Genomic DNA, 16279 nt, shown 5'->3' on the forward strand with positions numbered 1-16279 from the left:
CCCCCATCCCAGCCAGAACATCCATAACACCAGCATCATTATTACATACATCAGAATCACTTATATAAGGAGGGATATTGTCGAAACCAAAGATTTAACGGCTGTCGGCTTTAGGGTCACCAAACTTTCTTCTTTCATAACAGCCAACAAAAAAGCCAAGACCTGCCCAAGATGCCTTGGTCCGCCCCGAGGAGGAGGTATGAAAGGAGAAACGGCAAAAATAAACCGCAAAACAAGCCCGGGCCAAAGCAACAACTCTGCGCAGAGATTCTGAGGTTTGCAAAGGTTAAGGTAGAGGAAGTATTGGCCAAACCTCGCTGCACAAAGGGAATTTCTGGTGGTTGAGCTAAAGCAATAGATTCAGCAGGAACCCAAAACGAAAAGTATAATTAGTATGCCCAAAACGTACACATGGACGTACATATGTACATCTGTCATGCGGCATGACTCACCTCATACGGCCGGCTCGACGAAAGCCGTGGCGTACATAAAGTGAAAAGGCCCAAACATGAGTAAATGCACATTCATGGATTTTTAAATGGGCCGTCGAAAATAAAGAAATAAACTGTTGGAACCACATAGGAGCGTGACTCGTTCCCCCATGCTTCTTTTAGTTTTCTGTTTTTTCTGCTGCGGCTCCCCAGGTCCCACCAAGTCGTTGGGCCGGCCGTCATTCATTCACGCCAAGAGCTGATAAGCTTTTTGTGGCACATTCGACTGGTTTGCATATCTATGAGGCCCACGGAGCCGTGCCTGTTGGCCTGTCTGTGGCACCATTTGATATTGGGAATGGACAACTGCAGATTGGGCTTCAACTGACATTATCACTTCTCACTTGGCTTTTATTCGGCTGCAGCTGCATTCGGGGCGCACAGGAATTTGGCCTTATCCTTCACTAATTGAATCATTACACTAAACATAAGAACGATGACTCCTCGTCTAGGACGGCTTCTCGTTGGTCCAGCCCTTGGGACGATCGGCCATAATGCTCCAATCGTTTTGGGCTATGTTGAGGCCGCCGTACTGCTTGGTGGGTGTGTCGGGGAAGAACTCCCAGCCCTGTTCGATGGACATCTTCTTGATGACACCAGCAATGCCTGTGGAAGAGACAGAGACAGCGTTGGGTGAATATAAGCAAATGGGAAGAGACGCGGTAGCGGAAGCTCACCTAGGAAGAGTCCAGCACAGAGACCGGCCACATGGTTGTGTTTCCAGGCCCCGAAGACGCCACCAGCAGCGAATCCGCCCAGCAAGTAGTTAATTCTGCAATTAAAATAATCGTTACTCCGGGGAGTCAGTCAGTCGAAGCTTGTATCGCATCGCCCACTCACTTGTCATCCTTTCCGCGAGCATTGGTGGCTGCCAGTGTCGTGAGAGTAAATGCTGTGGCCATACCCATCAGCGGGCCGGTGTTGTAGGCAAAGCGCCCCAGCGTGGGCAGGTAGCCCTTTGGCTTCGCCAGCGTCAGCACATCGACTGTGGACCAGGCCAGGCCGGCGGCGGCGGCGTATTTGTTGGTGGCCACAATCTTGCCAAAGGCATCTTCCCCATCGGGATGATCGTAGTACTTGGAGCGCAAGATCGACATGGTGGCTGTTTACCACAAGGAAAAATACACAAATCATTAGCAACAAGCAAAATCATGGGAATCTATTCTACCCGCTGCAATTCAGCCACCACAGGGAGCGGTCTTCAGCGTTGCGGGACATGTCTGCAGCGACATCATGGACTATTCAATTATAATTATTGTTAAATATACTAACCTGCCGATATTTACGTAATTATTTCAGAAACGCAGCCAAGATTTTACTACAAACAGCTGATGGGCAGTGTGTACACAGGCAATGGAAAAATAGTGCACGGAATGTGCTGTTAAGCGCTAAAGAGGCAACGAGGTGCTGTTAAGCGCGAAATGGAGCAACTTGTTTCAATCGAGCGGTTGATTCAAAATTATATTCAATGTTAAAGTGCACCTAAATGAAAAGATTTTAGAGCCCCCTCTCTAATATTAGATTCAATAATATCAGTAAATGAGCGTACATTTTTTCGTTTTCAAGTCCGGTTTAAAATTTATTCTCTATACTAGCTTCACAAACGCTGTGGCACTAATATTAGTTCTTTATTCATAAGGTGCAATAGAACGCTTTTTATTTAGGTAATTTTTCATTCCCACGCAACGAGACGAGAGGGAGGGTATTATGCAAAAGTATTATACGAGTAGAGTGCAGAATAATAGACGATGCAATTTTCGAATTTATCGCATGCGCTTAGTTTAGTGGTAGACTAGTTCTTGCCTTGAGTTTCAACTAACATTATTCACATAAAATCAGGCGATCGAGGGCAAATCTGAGTACGTTTGACCAAAGTGGGGCACAGTTTCTTGGAGCAGTTGGAGGGGGGCCAGTACATGTACATGTACGTGTTGGCGTTTTCGAAAACAAAACGAATATATCAAAACATACAATACAATATGTATATACAAATTAGATATCAAATTATTGGCAATTCTGTTTCATGTTAATCAGTCGTAATTTGCTAATTAGTTCACTCTGCTCCTGCAATAATTCCATCCAAATTAGGTCATCATCGATACAAATATTTGTATTTGTATATGTATGTAAGTATTAGTATCTCTATTGCTCGTCGTGCCCAATTATTTCGATATCATCAGCCAGTGGACTCTCGATTTCGGTTTTGCCCCAATTGCCATTTTGTTGATTTGCATCCAAATTAATCAATGATAATGTCATCTTACTGCTAAGAATGACCTGAAAGTGAGAATAGTCGAATAGTCAATTAGAAACGCGTATTCAGAAAGCAGAGAGTAGAGTGCTGCGCTGCTCTTACGGCTGGCTCCTCGGCGGATCCATTGAGCTCAGCATCGTAGACCTCCTCGCGCTTGGTCTGGGCGTCGGCCACCAAAATCTGAGAATCGTGTGCCAGAGCGCCTTCCAAGTAAATGGACTGCGGCTCGGGTAGGTTTCCTTCCAATTTGGACTGGAATTGTGAAGAGTGTAAACATTATTTTCTTAGCAAAGCACAATGCTAATAGTTGGAAAGCTATGGTTTCTATTGGATATGTTCTGCGGGGGGCTGGTGCTGGTGCTGCCGTGGCACTTACATGTTCGATTGGTGCTCGGAAAACAGGCGTTGGAGGGCGTCCGGTCCATTTGCGGCCGCCCTCGCAACTGGCTGTTACCTCCATGCCCAGTACCTGAGCCAACAATGGGTTATTTACATCAACAAATCTACAAATATATATATATTAGAGATATATTTTTACCGTTAGTTCCCGCTCAGCGCTGAGGTCCCGACGCTTTCGCTGCTGTTGCTGTTGCTGTTGCTGTTTGACTCCCTTTGCAGCCGGATCCGCACCCTGGTCGGTGGTGTTTACGTTTACATGCCCATTGGAGGAAATGTTGTCCTTCTCCTTGTCCTTCTCCAGTTGATCTTTCGTTTTTTCGTTGTCGTTTTGCTAGGGATTGGGCATATGGAAAGTTCTGTTAGAGATGCAGATAAATCTCCGGATTGGATTCAAGCATTTCTACAGCCTCAAACATTAAAAATCATAAATCGAGAAATTAATTACTTCAATTTGTGGTTAGGTGAAACGCAACGAAAAACTCAATTAGTCGAAGGTTCTTGGTTAATTAACAGAAAGAATACGTAATTAGATATATTCAGGTATTCAGATAATCAGATATTCAGATATTGCATATGTATATCTAAAAATATTCAAAAAATGTTCAACGATTGCATTGCCGTGTGGGGACCCTTTGACGGCCTCTAACCTTATTCAAATCAGTTTCAGTATCACTCCTCTGCTTGTCTCGAACGTTCAATTGCTCATCGGCAGCGTCTATCAAACCTTGTATCGCCGTTACAACTATACAAAAGTTCGAGTTTCGTTTCGGTTTGGGTTTCGTTTATCATGGTATCACAGTTTTCGTTTCATTACAAAACATTTCATTTTTCGATTGGTTTGATTACACATGAGAGTGAGATACATGGAAAACGTAGAAACGACAGATATGTGAATATTTATATATGGTAAATCCTATAGCATATTAAATGGCATGAGTACGAGTATATTGGCAATGTGATGGTTTCAGTCTAGACTCTAGAGAATACTAGTATTAATTTCGGATAGAGATTGGCCAGATTGAATTGTAAAATATGTCCCCATCATAAGAATTTAGTTGAAATAGTTTAGACACAGAGGTGCAGGTATTACATTTACATTAAAGTTATTTAGTAAAAGGTATCGTATCGTATCGTATCGCATGCCGATAGACTGCAGACGAGCAAAATAACGAGTAGAACAGTGATAGAGCGGTGGAGGGAGAGAGAGAGAGAGAGAGTTCCGCTCCATGCAATAGTTACAGACAGAGAGAGTGGAGTGAGAGTGAGACAATGATATTATACACAGGGGTAAAGGTTAACGGTTAACATGCCGCTGCTGGGGGATAGAAGAAGAATTTTGATCGTAAAAAGGGGGAAGGGGAGCAAGGGGAACCATTCCAAAGGATTCAATTCAATTCATTTCATCTATCTACTTGAAACCGAAAAAACAAGAAGTAATCTATTGTTGGCTTGTACTTAGGTATGATCTTTGATCTGAATTTTGGTCTGATTTGATTGATTGATTCTATGTGAATTGAATGTTGTTTTTGTTTTTGTCTTAGAAATTTGGCTGCCGCTTGAGAAACTTCATGGCAATCATCTTGAAAATGAGAACACAAAGAAACAGGATAAGTATTAATAAATGATATCGAATGGTGTCGGCGTTGGTGCCTGGCTGATTACGCTACGATCGTCAAAAATGATATAGAAAATGCTATTGTAATCTGTATCTGGGTCCCATATCGGAACAGTGCACTGTGGTGGTTGTTGTGACGATGCTAACCTTTGCCTCAAACTGATCGGTGTTCATTTCGGCAATCAGCTTGGCCATCGCCCGCTCCGTATCCTCGAGCTTCTGGCGCAACTTCTCAATCTCCATCAGCTGCTCCTTCTCCATCTGCTCCTGGTGGTGCTTGAGGGAGATAGACAGATTGCTGGCCACCTCGGTGGCCGACACGCTGGCATTGTAGAGCTCCTCGTCGTGGCTCCGCTGTCTTCCATTCGTTGGGGCCTCATGCGCCTTCGCCTTAACTGCTGCAATTCCTATAAAATTTGCGTACGAGTTTTGCTTTGAGATTGAGATTTTGACGCCAAAAGGACAAACGAGACTAGAAAACTAATGTATTTACAGGGGGGGGAGATGGGAGGTGGGAGGTGGGAAAATCAAAACAAACTAAATATATATTCATGTGTGGGGGGACGTGACTAAATCTGTGATTTCGTGATTGGTTTACGAGTTAGTAAACACTTACTAACTATATATACAATATACAACATCTAGAATACATAATAGGTACACATCTACACAATAAACAAATTATACATATATATCCGCAAAAAGATACTAAACCAAATGAGGAGGACATATTTCAAAACTCAAGAATGGGCGCGAAGTTTTCCTTCGCCATCATCCAATCGACTACGCAGTGGACTAGAACCGAAATCAAGAAACGAACAAAATTCTTCGGATCTTCTTATCCATATGTGGCTTACTTGTCTGGTGTTCTCGCCAGCCTTATCGCATATGTAGGCATAGGGCAGATGCAGATACAGATGCAGATGTGTGCATGGGCGGAAGCAGAAAAGTACAAAAATGATTGGTTCGGTTAGGATCGGATCGACTGGTGGGTGTGTGTTTGGGTTACGGGTTGTGTGTTGTATATGGTGGATGGATATTTGGTCTGTGTGGCTGCTGCATTGTGGTGTGTAAGAACTACAAGAATAGTAAATAATAAAAGTGACTGAAACTAGTCTGGGAACTCACCCAATTTGGTTCCGCCCAAATCCTCCACCTGGCTGTGTTCCTGTTGTTGGCCAAAGACCTGCTGTCGAAAGCCGGCATCCGATGGTGCTGGTCCGTATGGTGCATTGGGCACTTGCTTCTTGAAAGCAATCTGTGTAGAAATACAAGATTGGGAAGGATTCTTTGAATGAGGATCTGCAGGATAGATCCTTACCTTCATTATCGTGTAGCCAAAGAACACGACAATTCCGATTGTGTAGAGGGGCATTAGAAAGCCCATGCTGCTGCCCCGCTGCTGGGGCTGTTGCAGAGCTCCGGCTCCCATTGGAGGACGCATTCCAGGAATGGGACCAGGCTGAATGAAGAAGCAAGACGAAAGCATTATAGGAAATAAATTAAATTGGATAATCATTTAGAGCAGAATACACCATGAGTCCGACAGACTTTTCCTAAAGCAATTGTTAAAAAACATCCATTCATGCTGTAACTTGTGGCATTCATATTTCTGTATCCGGCTCAATGGTTTCGGAGAGGGGCAACATATGTATAGTTCAATTAATTTATTCTCTGTGTTTGCAGTCCTCTTTTGTGTGCTACTCGTACAGATGAGAGCACAGAATAATATGAAATGAGATGAGATGAGATGGAACTGGCGCATTGAATTTGGCACAAGTTCAATATGTACTCGTACAACCCAACCCCACAGTTTTCTGTTCTCCCACTCATCCTTTACAGTTTTTGTTTCGTTTGCGCTGTCTTTTGCCTTCAGTTTGCGTGCAGTGTCATAAAAACAAAAACAAAACCAAAATAAAATAAACTTTTTCTATTTATAAATGACTTCCAACGAGAGCGATGATGTCTCATCCGCTCCATCGTCGATCCCATTATTACCATCGGGATTGGATGATCGAGTGTAATCATCGTTCCAGAGAACAATGCACAATGTAAGATGGATAGCATAACTCACCCGTCCGTCTACGATGCGCGGGGGCGGATTACTTGCTGAACTTTTGCGTTCAACAATGGGCATGGTGGGTGTGGCAGGTATGGCGCGTCCACGCTCCCGCATCGCCTGGTATATGGACTCTGGATGTAGGTGGGCCGGACGCTCCTGTCGCAGACCTGACAAGAACATTATTATCTCAATTATTTCGGCTACGACTTTTCGGCTTTGACTTTTCAAATAAAATAAACACAAAATGAGGTTAGGGTATGCGAAGAACCAACCCGTTATAGTAGGGATTTGTTATGTAAATCGAATCGATTTAAAGTTAGTGAAAAAAGCCCTTTAAAAGTTAAAGCAGAAATGCAAATACCGATTTCGATTATTAACGGAGATATGGAGGGAAAGTGCTGTGCTCCAATGGAGGGAGCGACCTACTTATTTCACCCGTGTACAGGTTAATATGTTTCCGGTAGAGGTGGGGCCCAAACGGTACGGCAGCATCCGGCTTCGTCGCGTTCATGAACTGTTCCCTGTCGAGCACAACATCACAACAGCCTAAAACACCAAACAGGACAGGCGAACACACACATACACACACACGCACACACAGACACAGAGGCGCACAGAGACAATAATAAATAAAAAGAAATAACTAATAAATTTTCGATTCTAATTGCGGAAACATTGCCACTCAACTCACCGACCGGTGCCCCGCTCCTCTGATCCTTTAAGTTTTGCTGCTGGGGGGGCGGCGGCGGCGCAGAACCGAACATCATGGGATGGAAGACCTTTGGCCACAATATGGCAATGCATCCAATGACGGTGACAATGATCAGGGCCGTCTTCTTGGGCGTCATACCCTCCTCCTCCTTGACAACGGATGGCCGTTTCTTCGTGGCTGCTGAAGGCATTTCGTAGTCGTTTCCTATTCGTTCCTCTCCTATAGTTAAAGCTAAAACCTAAGGCTTAAGTATTCCTGATCTGATTTGTTTGGTTCGTTGAATTGCTATGCTTTGCTCTCTGAATGCAGCTGCTAAATGTGGCTCCAGTTTGCGGTTAACTTTGACATTGGCTCATTTTTGTTAATTGTAGATTGTAGATGGGGTTTCTGTACGTTTAAAGCATTATCTGAAATATACAATACATAGACTTGGGGTACAATAATGTAGTAACACGCTCCAGTTCACCCCACTCCAGTTCACTGATCATTGATCTCGAATTAAGAATCACAATGCAAAGTCGTGTACATGAAAATATTGTTGTGGGACAACAAAAAAAACAAAAAAGACTTTATTACATAAATAGCAGTCCCGATATTTTTTATTTTTAGCTCGCACAATTCGGTCTTTTGGGTCCGTCTAATAATTTTTCATTATTTTCATCTCTGTCTGCACACAGAAATCACATCACAGTAGGCAGCGTTCAGTTTCGCTGCCACAATTAACGACCGCATAAATAATATTAAATGTTTCTCCAAAAACGTTTCAATTTCTTTATGGATATATGGATTTATCTGTGTTGCCCGGACGCAAGACTTGGGGAGCGAAAGATCTTACGCAAAGTTTGAATGTTGTTCCCGAACTGGCCAGCCAGGCAAATTTCTGAAACTATTAGCGAATTTTTAAAAACGGACGACACGGCTGCACGGCGCTCTCTGCCGTGTGTGTGCTCTTCTTCCTAATCGTCGGCGAGCATTGGTCCGTTATTTTGGCCGCTAAAACGGCAAAAGTCAAATAAAATAGAATAAAATCAAATAATGAGTGCGACAAAACGATTTGAAACGTGGGCCCCTGCACCGGGGGCATTTCTAACTGTGGGCGAGGAGTCCGAGTGCTCTCTTCCCATTCCGAGCATTTTTGAATATATATTTTGTGTTTTGATATTTTTCCGTTTCCATTATTTCACAGCTTTCTTCTCTCTCTCTCTCGCTCTCTCTCTCTTATTATCACACACACGCGAACATTGGCACACCCATACTTGTATGCGAGTGCTTATTTATATATATATATTATGAATTTTCTGCGGGGTTTCTCCCAAACGTTTTCCATTTACATTTCGCTTTCAAACGCACTGACTGCGACTGCGACTAAGCGAAAGTAAAATTGTTTGTACGCGCACTGTTTTAGCTTTGCCTATCTTAACCGTTGGAGTCGTTGGACCTGGATTTTCGTGAGAATGCCAAAAGTACTCGTGCGCTTCGGAATGTTGGCTGTTATTTTATTTTTGGAGACACGGCATTGAAACAGGATTCAATGTCGCATAGCTTAAAGCGTGTATTCATCATTTATTTTTAATATTTCGAATTTTTAGCGTCCGAGTTTGTTGTCCTTGGCGGTTTATTTGATTTTTTTTGCGAAGAAACTATACAAATTTTGCTACAATATTTACCATTTTCGTTAGTGCATACATTGACTGTATTTAAATATTCGTTAACTTATCTAATTACTGCTAATTTAAAACTGCGAGTTTGTCGTTATGTTATGCGAATTTGAGCATTTTTGTATGCTATGCTATGTATGGCCAGACTATTGATTTTTCAGCTTGATTTTCAGTGCTGCCAGATCTTCAGAGACAATATCGACCAATTTACGGTGAATTTTGAAAATGAGACGGTATATTTTGGTATATTTCTGAGCGTATACTTTATCGGATTTTCTCATTTTCTTGTCACCACGTCTAGCTCACACACCTACTTTTCATAGTATTTTCTAGTAAATTTTAAGACGCGTTATGTACCCACCCTCTTGTCTAATGCACCAATGTAGAAACTGTGTAGAAAAGCCCCTTAGAGCCATGTCCCAGGCCACATCGAATACCAATTCGTGATCAGCATCGAATTCCTGATCGTTTGCCATAAAAAACGTCAATTTTTTCAAAAATGTCGGAAAAAAGGCATGTTAAATAGTAGATAACGGAAGTTTTTCACACTGGCGCTGCCATGGGGCTTATATGAAAAAAACGGGCAAAAATGTTTGATACGTACACATTTCGCCTTCAGGTGTCGTTGGTAATTACATGAAAGTGTAGTTAACGTGTAGCAAATGTGTACTTATTGTGTAGTTCCCATGTAAGGAAATTAATTTAGTGGACAGTTTTGTTGGTCTGTTTTGATTAAACCTTATTTTATAAGCAATCCAATAATGATGAGAACTTAAAGTTGACCAGTCTTGTAGGAAATTTATGTAATAAATGGATAAAATTATGAGTTCACACCTGAGGGTCTTAGGTAGCTAGTAATATTCGACGGAAGATCAAAAACGAGTATTTATTGATAAATAACCGGTTGACGACAATGATTACCGGCAACACTAGTTTTCATACCCTAGAGAAAGGGGTATTATAGAATTGAAAAAATGTTTGTCATCCCAGGCTCCGTAGGCATCAGGATCGAGATAAATATATACAAGATACTAATAATATACATGAATATGTCTAAAGAATATCGATTTGAGAAAAGGTCTTTATAAATTACGTTGTACCTTCATATAAAATTTTCGAAATAGGGTGTACAAAGACATATACACGCATCATGTCTTCAAATACCAGCAACATTGCGACTGTTTTTTTTTTTGTTGATCTATTTTGCTTATGACTTGTTTTAGCCAAAATACAATAAAAGCAAGGACTAAAAACTAGCCCAAAACTAAGGGTTTTACTTAGACAGAATTATTCAACGGAATCTCTAAATTGAGCAATATGAACGACTATCCTCTTTCGTTTTCTTTTGCTGGACCATTTTCGCTAAAACCTTTTTTTACGCAAAATGCAATAAAAGCAAGTGTTTAAAATAAATCAGGCAATTAGAAAATAGATTCACTAATCGGATAAAATTATGTGGGCATGGCTAAATGTTGTACATAGTTAGTAATATTCCACGGAATATCAGAAACGAGGAATATATAAAATAGAACTTGAATTTGTCAGTATATTTACGGTATATTTTTCAAATGAGATAAGTCCAGATAAGTCAAGTCAGATATCGAAAAGTCCACGGTCACACTGGTCACAATGTTTGTGTGTGTTATAATTTATAAAATTAACAATTTTTAAATAATACGCATATTCCGCTAAACGGTGAAATCTACCATAGACCTTGGAAAAATCATCAGAGATCGAGACTTGAGTTCGTTTTGGTCTGAAGTCTAAAGAAAAAGCGCGCCTGGCGTGGCTAGTTTTTTTTTTATTTTGTCACAAAGAAAGTGGAGCAAACAATGGATAGCGAATCGTGGGCCTGTTCATCGGTGGAAAAGGATCTCGACCGAGTGGTTACCAAGCTAGAGCAGCTGCGCGACAATGCCTCGGCCGATGTAGGGGATATTGCGATGCTGATGTCGGACTTGGTCAATGCCCTTGGAAATGCCGAGCAAATGGTAACGACTCTTAACTCGAGCACTCAGGTGAATGCAAATGCTCCCAGCGTAGACGACCCAATGGGCGATGGTGTGAGCATGCAGGTGGAGACGGAACCAACTGCGCCGCAGCGTCCCACTGATCGCCACATGGAGGTGATCAGAGGAGCTATTTTAAAATGTAATGAAAGAGTGCAGAAGCTGTCCACAGAGCATCGTGACTTGCACGGCTCGATTTCAAAGATTGGGAAGGCTATTGATCGTAATTTTAGCGCCGACTTTACATCCACCATGCGTGTCGATGTCCTGCAGGACGAGGAGAACCTGATGCTGCTGAACAAGGCCATTGCCAAGCACTATTGCCGCCAGGGCATGGACACGGTGGCCCGCACTTTGATCAAAGAATGCAAAATGACAGAGGATCAAGCCCAGGATGTGTTCGACTCGGAGCGGGAGTTCGCCGATATCTATAGTATTTGGATGAAGATACAGAAGCGGGAGCTGACCGAAGCCCTCAAGTGGACCAAGCGCTACTCACCACAGCTCATGGAGCGGCACTCTCTCATTGAGTTTCGGCTGCACCGCATGCGCTTTATGCAGCTTGTCTCGTATGGCGTGGAGTCGCAGAACGAGGCCGTTGTCTATGCCCGGACGAATTTCGAGAAGTTTGCCTTGCGCTATGAGCACGAGATAGCCAATCTGATGGCCAGCTTTATATATCTGCCTGCCGGGCTGGAGAACTCTCCGTACAAGCATTTCCTGGGCCAGGAAATGTGGACTGAACTATCGTTTATATTTCTTAAGGATGCCTGCCAGCTGCTAGGCATTAGTAAGAACTCTGCCTTGTCTGTTGTTGTGAATGCTGGATGCACTGCCCTTCCCGCTCTATTGAACATCAAGCAGGTGATGCAATCGCGTCAGGTCCTGGGAATGTGGAATGGCTGCGACGAGCTGCCCATCGAAATCGATCTCCAGCCAGAATTCCGCTTCCACTCAATCTTCGCCTGTCCCATCTTGCGTCAGCAGACCTCCGAGGACAATCCGCCAAAGAAGTTGACCTGTGGTCATGTCATCTCCAACGATGCCCTTCACAAGCTCAGCAACGGCCACATACTCAAATGCCCATATTGCCCCGTAGAGCAGAATGCCGAAGAGGCTGTTCGTATTTACTTTTAAGCCTATTAAGACCTATTCTGAATTCACCCTAAGATTATAACCATTTTGCGCTAGCGCTCGGCTCAGGCAGTTCGAGGACACGGGTTGGCCAGCTTTCCTTAACAATCACAACAGTTTTAAATATTTAGTTTGCTTAGATTGAAGTTTTTAGAAAAATTCGCAGGACGGAATCGAACTACTTGGGCCATGATATAGTGTAAGAGTGCGACATATTAACAGGAGAGCCTATGCAAACCATTTAGATTTACAATATATCATGTATTTTAAACCAACAAAGAATGCGTTTTCGTACAGAATTGATTTGAATTTTATTATAGTCCAATCACGACACACTCTAGTGCCTATGCTTGTGCTTGTGCTTTTCGCTACGATGCTTCGTAGGCGATGCCTCCTCCCGGCGGTCAGATCGCGACCTGTACGATGGCGACGGAGATCGTCGGGACCGAGAAGAAGTAGATGCAGGACTGTCGTATCGCGTACTGCGGGCGGATCGTTCCGAGTAGCGCTTTGGAGAATCGGAGTCACTCCGCGAACGATTGCGTTTGGACGATTTTGAACTACGAGAGTTATCCGGTGAATAGTCACGTCGCTTGCTATCTCCCCCGCTGTAAGGGGAATGCGACCGTTTGCGAGAGGCACTTGTGTATGGAACTGGACTCTGGCTGTGCTTGGAGCTCTTTAATTTGGTGTTCATGTAGCTCAACGGAGAGTCTACGACAGACTCTGATCTTAAATCCTATTTGAAAAGATTATAATATAAGCAAATGGAAGACTAATTGAAATGTTTACGGCATGCGCATACCTGTTTCAACAAGCGCTTGCGGTAGTGGTCTACTTGTTCCACGACCGTCCAGCCAACATCCACGCGTCGCTTACCCGACTCCAGTTCATCTTGGTATTGCATGGCCTTTAATTCAATGTCCCTCAACTGCTGTCGCTTCTCATCGCTGTACTGTTGCGAGCTGTCATCGTCAGTGTCCTCATCCGAGCTAAAGAACTTGGGCGGGTCGGGCGGATCTAGTGTGTCCCATTTGCTAGTCGTTATAGCTTGGGCCTCCACCTGCTGAGGATCAACTGTCTCCCATTTTGAAGGTATAAATCCAGGCAGCTTAACATGCGACTTGGCCTCCTTTTCCAGCGGCACACCATCGAGGTCTTCATCAACTGAAATTCCACATAGAATAACATCGTATTCTTGATTACCTACTCATTAGTACTTACAGGGTATGCCATCGATTTCATCATGGTACTCCTCTCTGTTGGGCGTGTCACGCTGAGGAGTGAGAGACTCTGGCAGAGCCAGCTTTAAGGCGCTCTTGAGCAAAGCAGCACCGTCCAATGGAACACCATCCAAGTCCTCATCATCTTTATCGTCGCCAGATAGTGGTGCTCCGTCAATATCTTCGTCCACGGCCTCCTCAGAGCGTGATTCCTCCATTTGTGGAGAGGTGGGCGGGATAATGTACTAAAGACGAATCCACAATGAAAAACTTCATCGCAAACAAAGGGGGAAGGATTATACAAACCTGTTTGCCCAGGAATTTACATCTGAGCTGAGCCAAAAACTCTTTCGGATAGATGGTCCATTCCTCCCAGGTGCGTATGACATTGCAGACTCTGGACTTGAAGCCTTCCGCCTTGAGGCGGCTGTCAATATTCAGGCAATAGGCATGGAGACACTCAAACACGTCCATCAATTGCTTTTCCACGCTGCAAAGTACAGGAACAATATAAAGAACAACATAAAAGCAAATAAATAACTGATTAACTTACGATTTCCGAAAGAACGAGGCATTGGAGACTTTCACAGTGCAGTTGTGCAGGATATCAGAGATCAGGTATAAACGTGCAATTTTCTTCGACGGAAGCGTATGGAGGCTTGCCATAGACTCGGTAATGCATTCGCATATCTCATCAGCAGCATCAGCATGTTCAATACAGAAGATCATGGCATCCCCGATGCGAGCACGTTCGGGTACTAGGTGTCTGATGAGATCCTCGAGTCGATCGCGTTGTGCATTGGACAGGGCTCCCTTGCTGACGACTGGTGCATCGGGATCAACAACTAGTTCATCGGGCATGCCCTGGGTATAAAAATTAGCCACTGGTGGCTTCCAAACGGGTCCATTCTTGAACATTCGGAACTCCTTCTCTCGCCACTCGCCGGGCGTGTCCCCTTGACACAGAGAGAAGAGTTTCCAGCGGTAATATATGTGGGCTGGACTCTCGTTATCGAAAAGGAACGAGAACAGCGAGTTATCCATTTCGCGAATCATTACCGATGCCTCGAACAGGGGTCCTTCGCGTATAACAAACTCAATCATACGATGGATAACGTTAAGCACAGCTCTGGAAGAAGAGTTAGGAGTTTTGCTCAGATTAGTTTCTATAAAGACCATACACTATCATGGGCCGCTCTTACTTCTCTGTAGGTATGAAGACTTTTACTATTGATTTGCTAAGAATCTAAAAATACAAAATTTTAATTCGGGACTACTTGATGGCATGCCTCTTGCATGTGCTTTTTTACCCTCTCCATATTCTCCTTTTCCTCCTCGCTGTCGTACTCTTTGTAGCTCTTTTTGGGTAACGTATCAGCCTCACTCGCGGGCGGTTGTGCATTGAATGGTAGTCCCGATGGCGGCGGGGGAAGGGTCAGCTCCATTAGCGCTTGTGGAACAAATATGGGCGTGTTCATTATGGGCACTGTCTTACCCCAGCCCAGACGCATCTCATAGCCCATGATGTAGCGGCCGTTGAGGGTCCGAAGTGCCCTTTCGGCGTCCCTGCGGCTCATGTAGGCGACAAAGCCGCAATTGCGCCCACGCGCCTTCTCCTCATCAGAACGTGGCCACATGATCTTGATACTCGCCAAGGGACCATAGCGCCCGAAAGTCTCCATAAGCTGCTGCTCAGATATCTTCGGATTTAGGTTGCCCAAGTAGAGGTTGGTAGTATTGGGATCCCCGGTGTCAAACGATCCCACTTCGCGCGCGTTGCTTGCTGCCTGCTGAGAGCTGGTGGAAGCACTACTACTACTGCTTTGTGATGCCGCCTGCTGCTGTGGCTGCTGTTGCTGTGCTGGAGGAGCCTGTGATACGGCCATGTGCTTGTACTTGTGCCGCTCCTCGCGTTCTTCTTGGATCCTGAAAGAAATTGGCATAACCATGAATGAATAAATGAATCGTAGTAGGAATGGTAGTCGAGCTTACTGTCTTAACTCCTCCTTAAACAGCTCCAAGTTGCTTTTCTTCTTCTCCTGATTTTTCTTTTTCAGCGGCTCCTTTTTGAGATCTGAAGCCAGCGTCTTGGCGTATTCTTCGATTTTGTCGGGTTCCTTATCCAAGAGCCTCGACCAAGGCTTATACAGTTTTCCCTTCTCCGACTTGTCCTCACGCCTGGAGCCTGCGTCGTAGGTACCGGCCTTCACCCACACCTTGGACGAGGGGGTGGGTGCTTCCTGGAACGTTTCCACGAACTCTTTGAAGGCCTAGAATATCAAATTGTTGTACATATGTATATCAATAGAGAGGGAGAGAGAGAGCTACCTATGCACTTACATGTGCCGCGGCAGCCGCATCCTCCTTTTTCTTCTGCTCCTCAATCTCTTTCTTGGACAAATGCGGCTTCGAGAATGTGCCCACTGTGAAAGCCTCTAGTTTTTTCTCGCTTATTCGCTGCAAATCAGAGTGAAATGTTATAGCGTGCAACTGAGGACTGCAAATGGGCCGTGCGGCGATGTTACCTTCGAGGCCGCTGCATCTTTGGGTGCTTTATTGGTTTGTTTACTCATTTTTATTTAAATACTTTTTCACGGATGCAGAGGTACAGAGAAGAACACGAACGATAGGCAGGCTATCGATTTTTTTGTTAGAGACTCCCATCGCTATCGCATTGTAAATTTCTATTATTTCTACAATAAAATTTAATAAATTTAATAAT

General features: G+C 43.9%; 4 protein-coding genes across 23 annotated transcripts; 1 reads left to right on the forward strand and 3 right to left on the reverse strand.

Annotated features, from left to right (window-relative positions):
• Positions 1–810: 810 nt before the first annotated feature.
• Positions 811–1844, reverse strand: LOC108160782 (NADH dehydrogenase [ubiquinone] 1 alpha subcomplex subunit 11). Its single transcript, XM_017294986.2, has 4 exons — positions 1764–1844; positions 1332–1593; positions 1169–1263; positions 811–1097 (listed from the first exon to the last, which is right to left on the reverse strand). Exons 2-4 carry the CDS (start codon positions 1586–1588, stop codon positions 940–942), a joined length of 510 nt encoding a protein of 169 aa, XP_017150475.1. The 5' UTR covers positions 1589–1593; positions 1764–1844; the 3' UTR covers positions 811–939.
• Positions 1845–2041: 197 nt separating this feature from the next.
• LOC108160704 (resistance to inhibitors of cholinesterase protein 3) lies at positions 2042–9429 on the reverse strand. 20 transcript variants are annotated; one of them, XM_017294860.2, is made up of 12 exons: positions 9201–9422; positions 7513–7940; positions 7248–7367; positions 6834–6988; positions 6081–6221; positions 5888–6017; positions 5617–5637; positions 4907–5166; positions 3284–3475; positions 3122–3214; positions 2848–2997; positions 2042–2768 (listed from the first exon to the last, which is right to left on the reverse strand). In XM_017294860.2, the coding sequence occupies exons 2-12, from the start codon at positions 7721–7723 to the stop codon at positions 2634–2636; spliced, it is 1608 nt and encodes a 535-aa protein (XP_017150349.1). In that variant the 5' UTR covers positions 7724–7940; positions 9201–9422; the 3' UTR covers positions 2042–2633. The 20 variants fall into 20 exon arrangements, 17 of the variants coding, with proteins under 17 accessions (XP_017150349.1, XP_033247526.1, XP_017150347.1 ...); XM_033391635.1 differs by lacking the exon at positions 4907–5166 and adding an exon at positions 3792–3886 and having other exon boundaries at positions 9201–9415; XM_017294858.2 differs by lacking the exon at positions 9201–9422 and adding an exon at positions 8369–8577.
• Positions 9430–10815: 1386 nt separating this feature from the next.
• LOC108159331 (E3 ubiquitin-protein ligase RMND5A) lies at positions 10816–12633 on the forward strand. The gene has a single exon (XM_017292527.2). The coding sequence runs from the start codon at positions 11024–11026 to the stop codon at positions 12335–12337; it is 1314 nt and encodes a 437-aa protein (XP_017148016.1). The 5' UTR covers positions 10816–11023; the 3' UTR covers positions 12338–12633.
• On the reverse strand, positions 12550–16175 carry LOC108159328 (U2 snRNP-associated SURP motif-containing protein). Its single transcript, XM_017292523.2, has 10 exons — positions 16083–16175; positions 15898–16014; positions 15550–15827; positions 14868–15483; positions 14760–14803; positions 14111–14686; positions 13864–14047; positions 13559–13802; positions 13140–13501; positions 12550–13073 (listed from the first exon to the last, which is right to left on the reverse strand). Exons 1-10 carry the CDS (start codon positions 16128–16130, stop codon positions 12672–12674), a joined length of 2871 nt encoding a protein of 956 aa, XP_017148012.1. The 5' UTR covers positions 16131–16175; the 3' UTR covers positions 12550–12671.
• Positions 16176–16279: the final 104 nt, after the last annotated feature.

This window comes from Drosophila miranda, chromosome 3 (genome assembly GCF_003369915.1).
Source record: "Drosophila miranda strain MSH22 chromosome 3, D.miranda_PacBio2.1, whole genome shotgun sequence".
Taxonomy (NCBI): domain Eukaryota; kingdom Metazoa; phylum Arthropoda; class Insecta; order Diptera; family Drosophilidae; genus Drosophila; species Drosophila miranda.

Excerpts from the sequence above, each read along its gene's own strand:
- LOC108160782 (XM_017294986.2), bottom strand. The coding sequence starts at position 1,588 with ATGTCGATCTTGCGCTCCAAGTACTACGATCATCCCGATGGGGAAGAT. Across the intron at positions 1,264-1,331 it reads GCTCGCGGAAAGGATGACAA|AATTAACTACTTGCTGGGCG; the intron begins GTGAGTGGGCGA and ends TTTTAATTGCAG. Across the intron at positions 1,098-1,168 it reads CTGTGCTGGACTCTTCCTAG|GCATTGCTGGTGTCATCAAG; the intron begins GTGAGCTTCCGC and ends TCTCTTCCACAG.
- LOC108160704 (XM_017294860.2), bottom strand. The coding sequence starts at position 7,723 with ATGCCTTCAGCAGCCACGAAGAAACGGCCATCCGTTGTCAAGGAGGAG. Across the intron at positions 3,215-3,283 it reads GCGCTGAGCGGGAACTAACG|GTACTGGGCATGGAGGTAAC; the intron begins GTAAAAATATAT and ends TTGTTGGCTCAG. Across the intron at positions 2,769-2,847 it reads GATCCGCCGAGGAGCCAGCC|GTCATTCTTAGCAGTAAGAT; the intron begins GTAAGAGCAGCG and ends TCTCACTTTCAG.
- LOC108159331 (XM_017292527.2), top strand. The coding sequence starts at position 11,024 with ATGGATAGCGAATCGTGGGCCTGTTCATCGGTGGAAAAGGATCTCGAC.
- LOC108159328 (XM_017292523.2), bottom strand. The coding sequence starts at position 16,130 with ATGAGTAAACAAACCAATAAAGCACCCAAAGATGCAGCGGCCTCGAAG. Across the intron at positions 14,804-14,867 it reads AAAAGGAGAATATGGAGAGG|ATTCTTAGCAAATCAATAGT; the intron begins GTAAAAAAGCAC and ends TTGTATTTTTAG. Across the intron at positions 14,687-14,759 it reads GTCTTCATACCTACAGAGAA|AGCTGTGCTTAACGTTATCC; the intron begins GTAAGAGCGGCC and ends CTCTTCTTCCAG.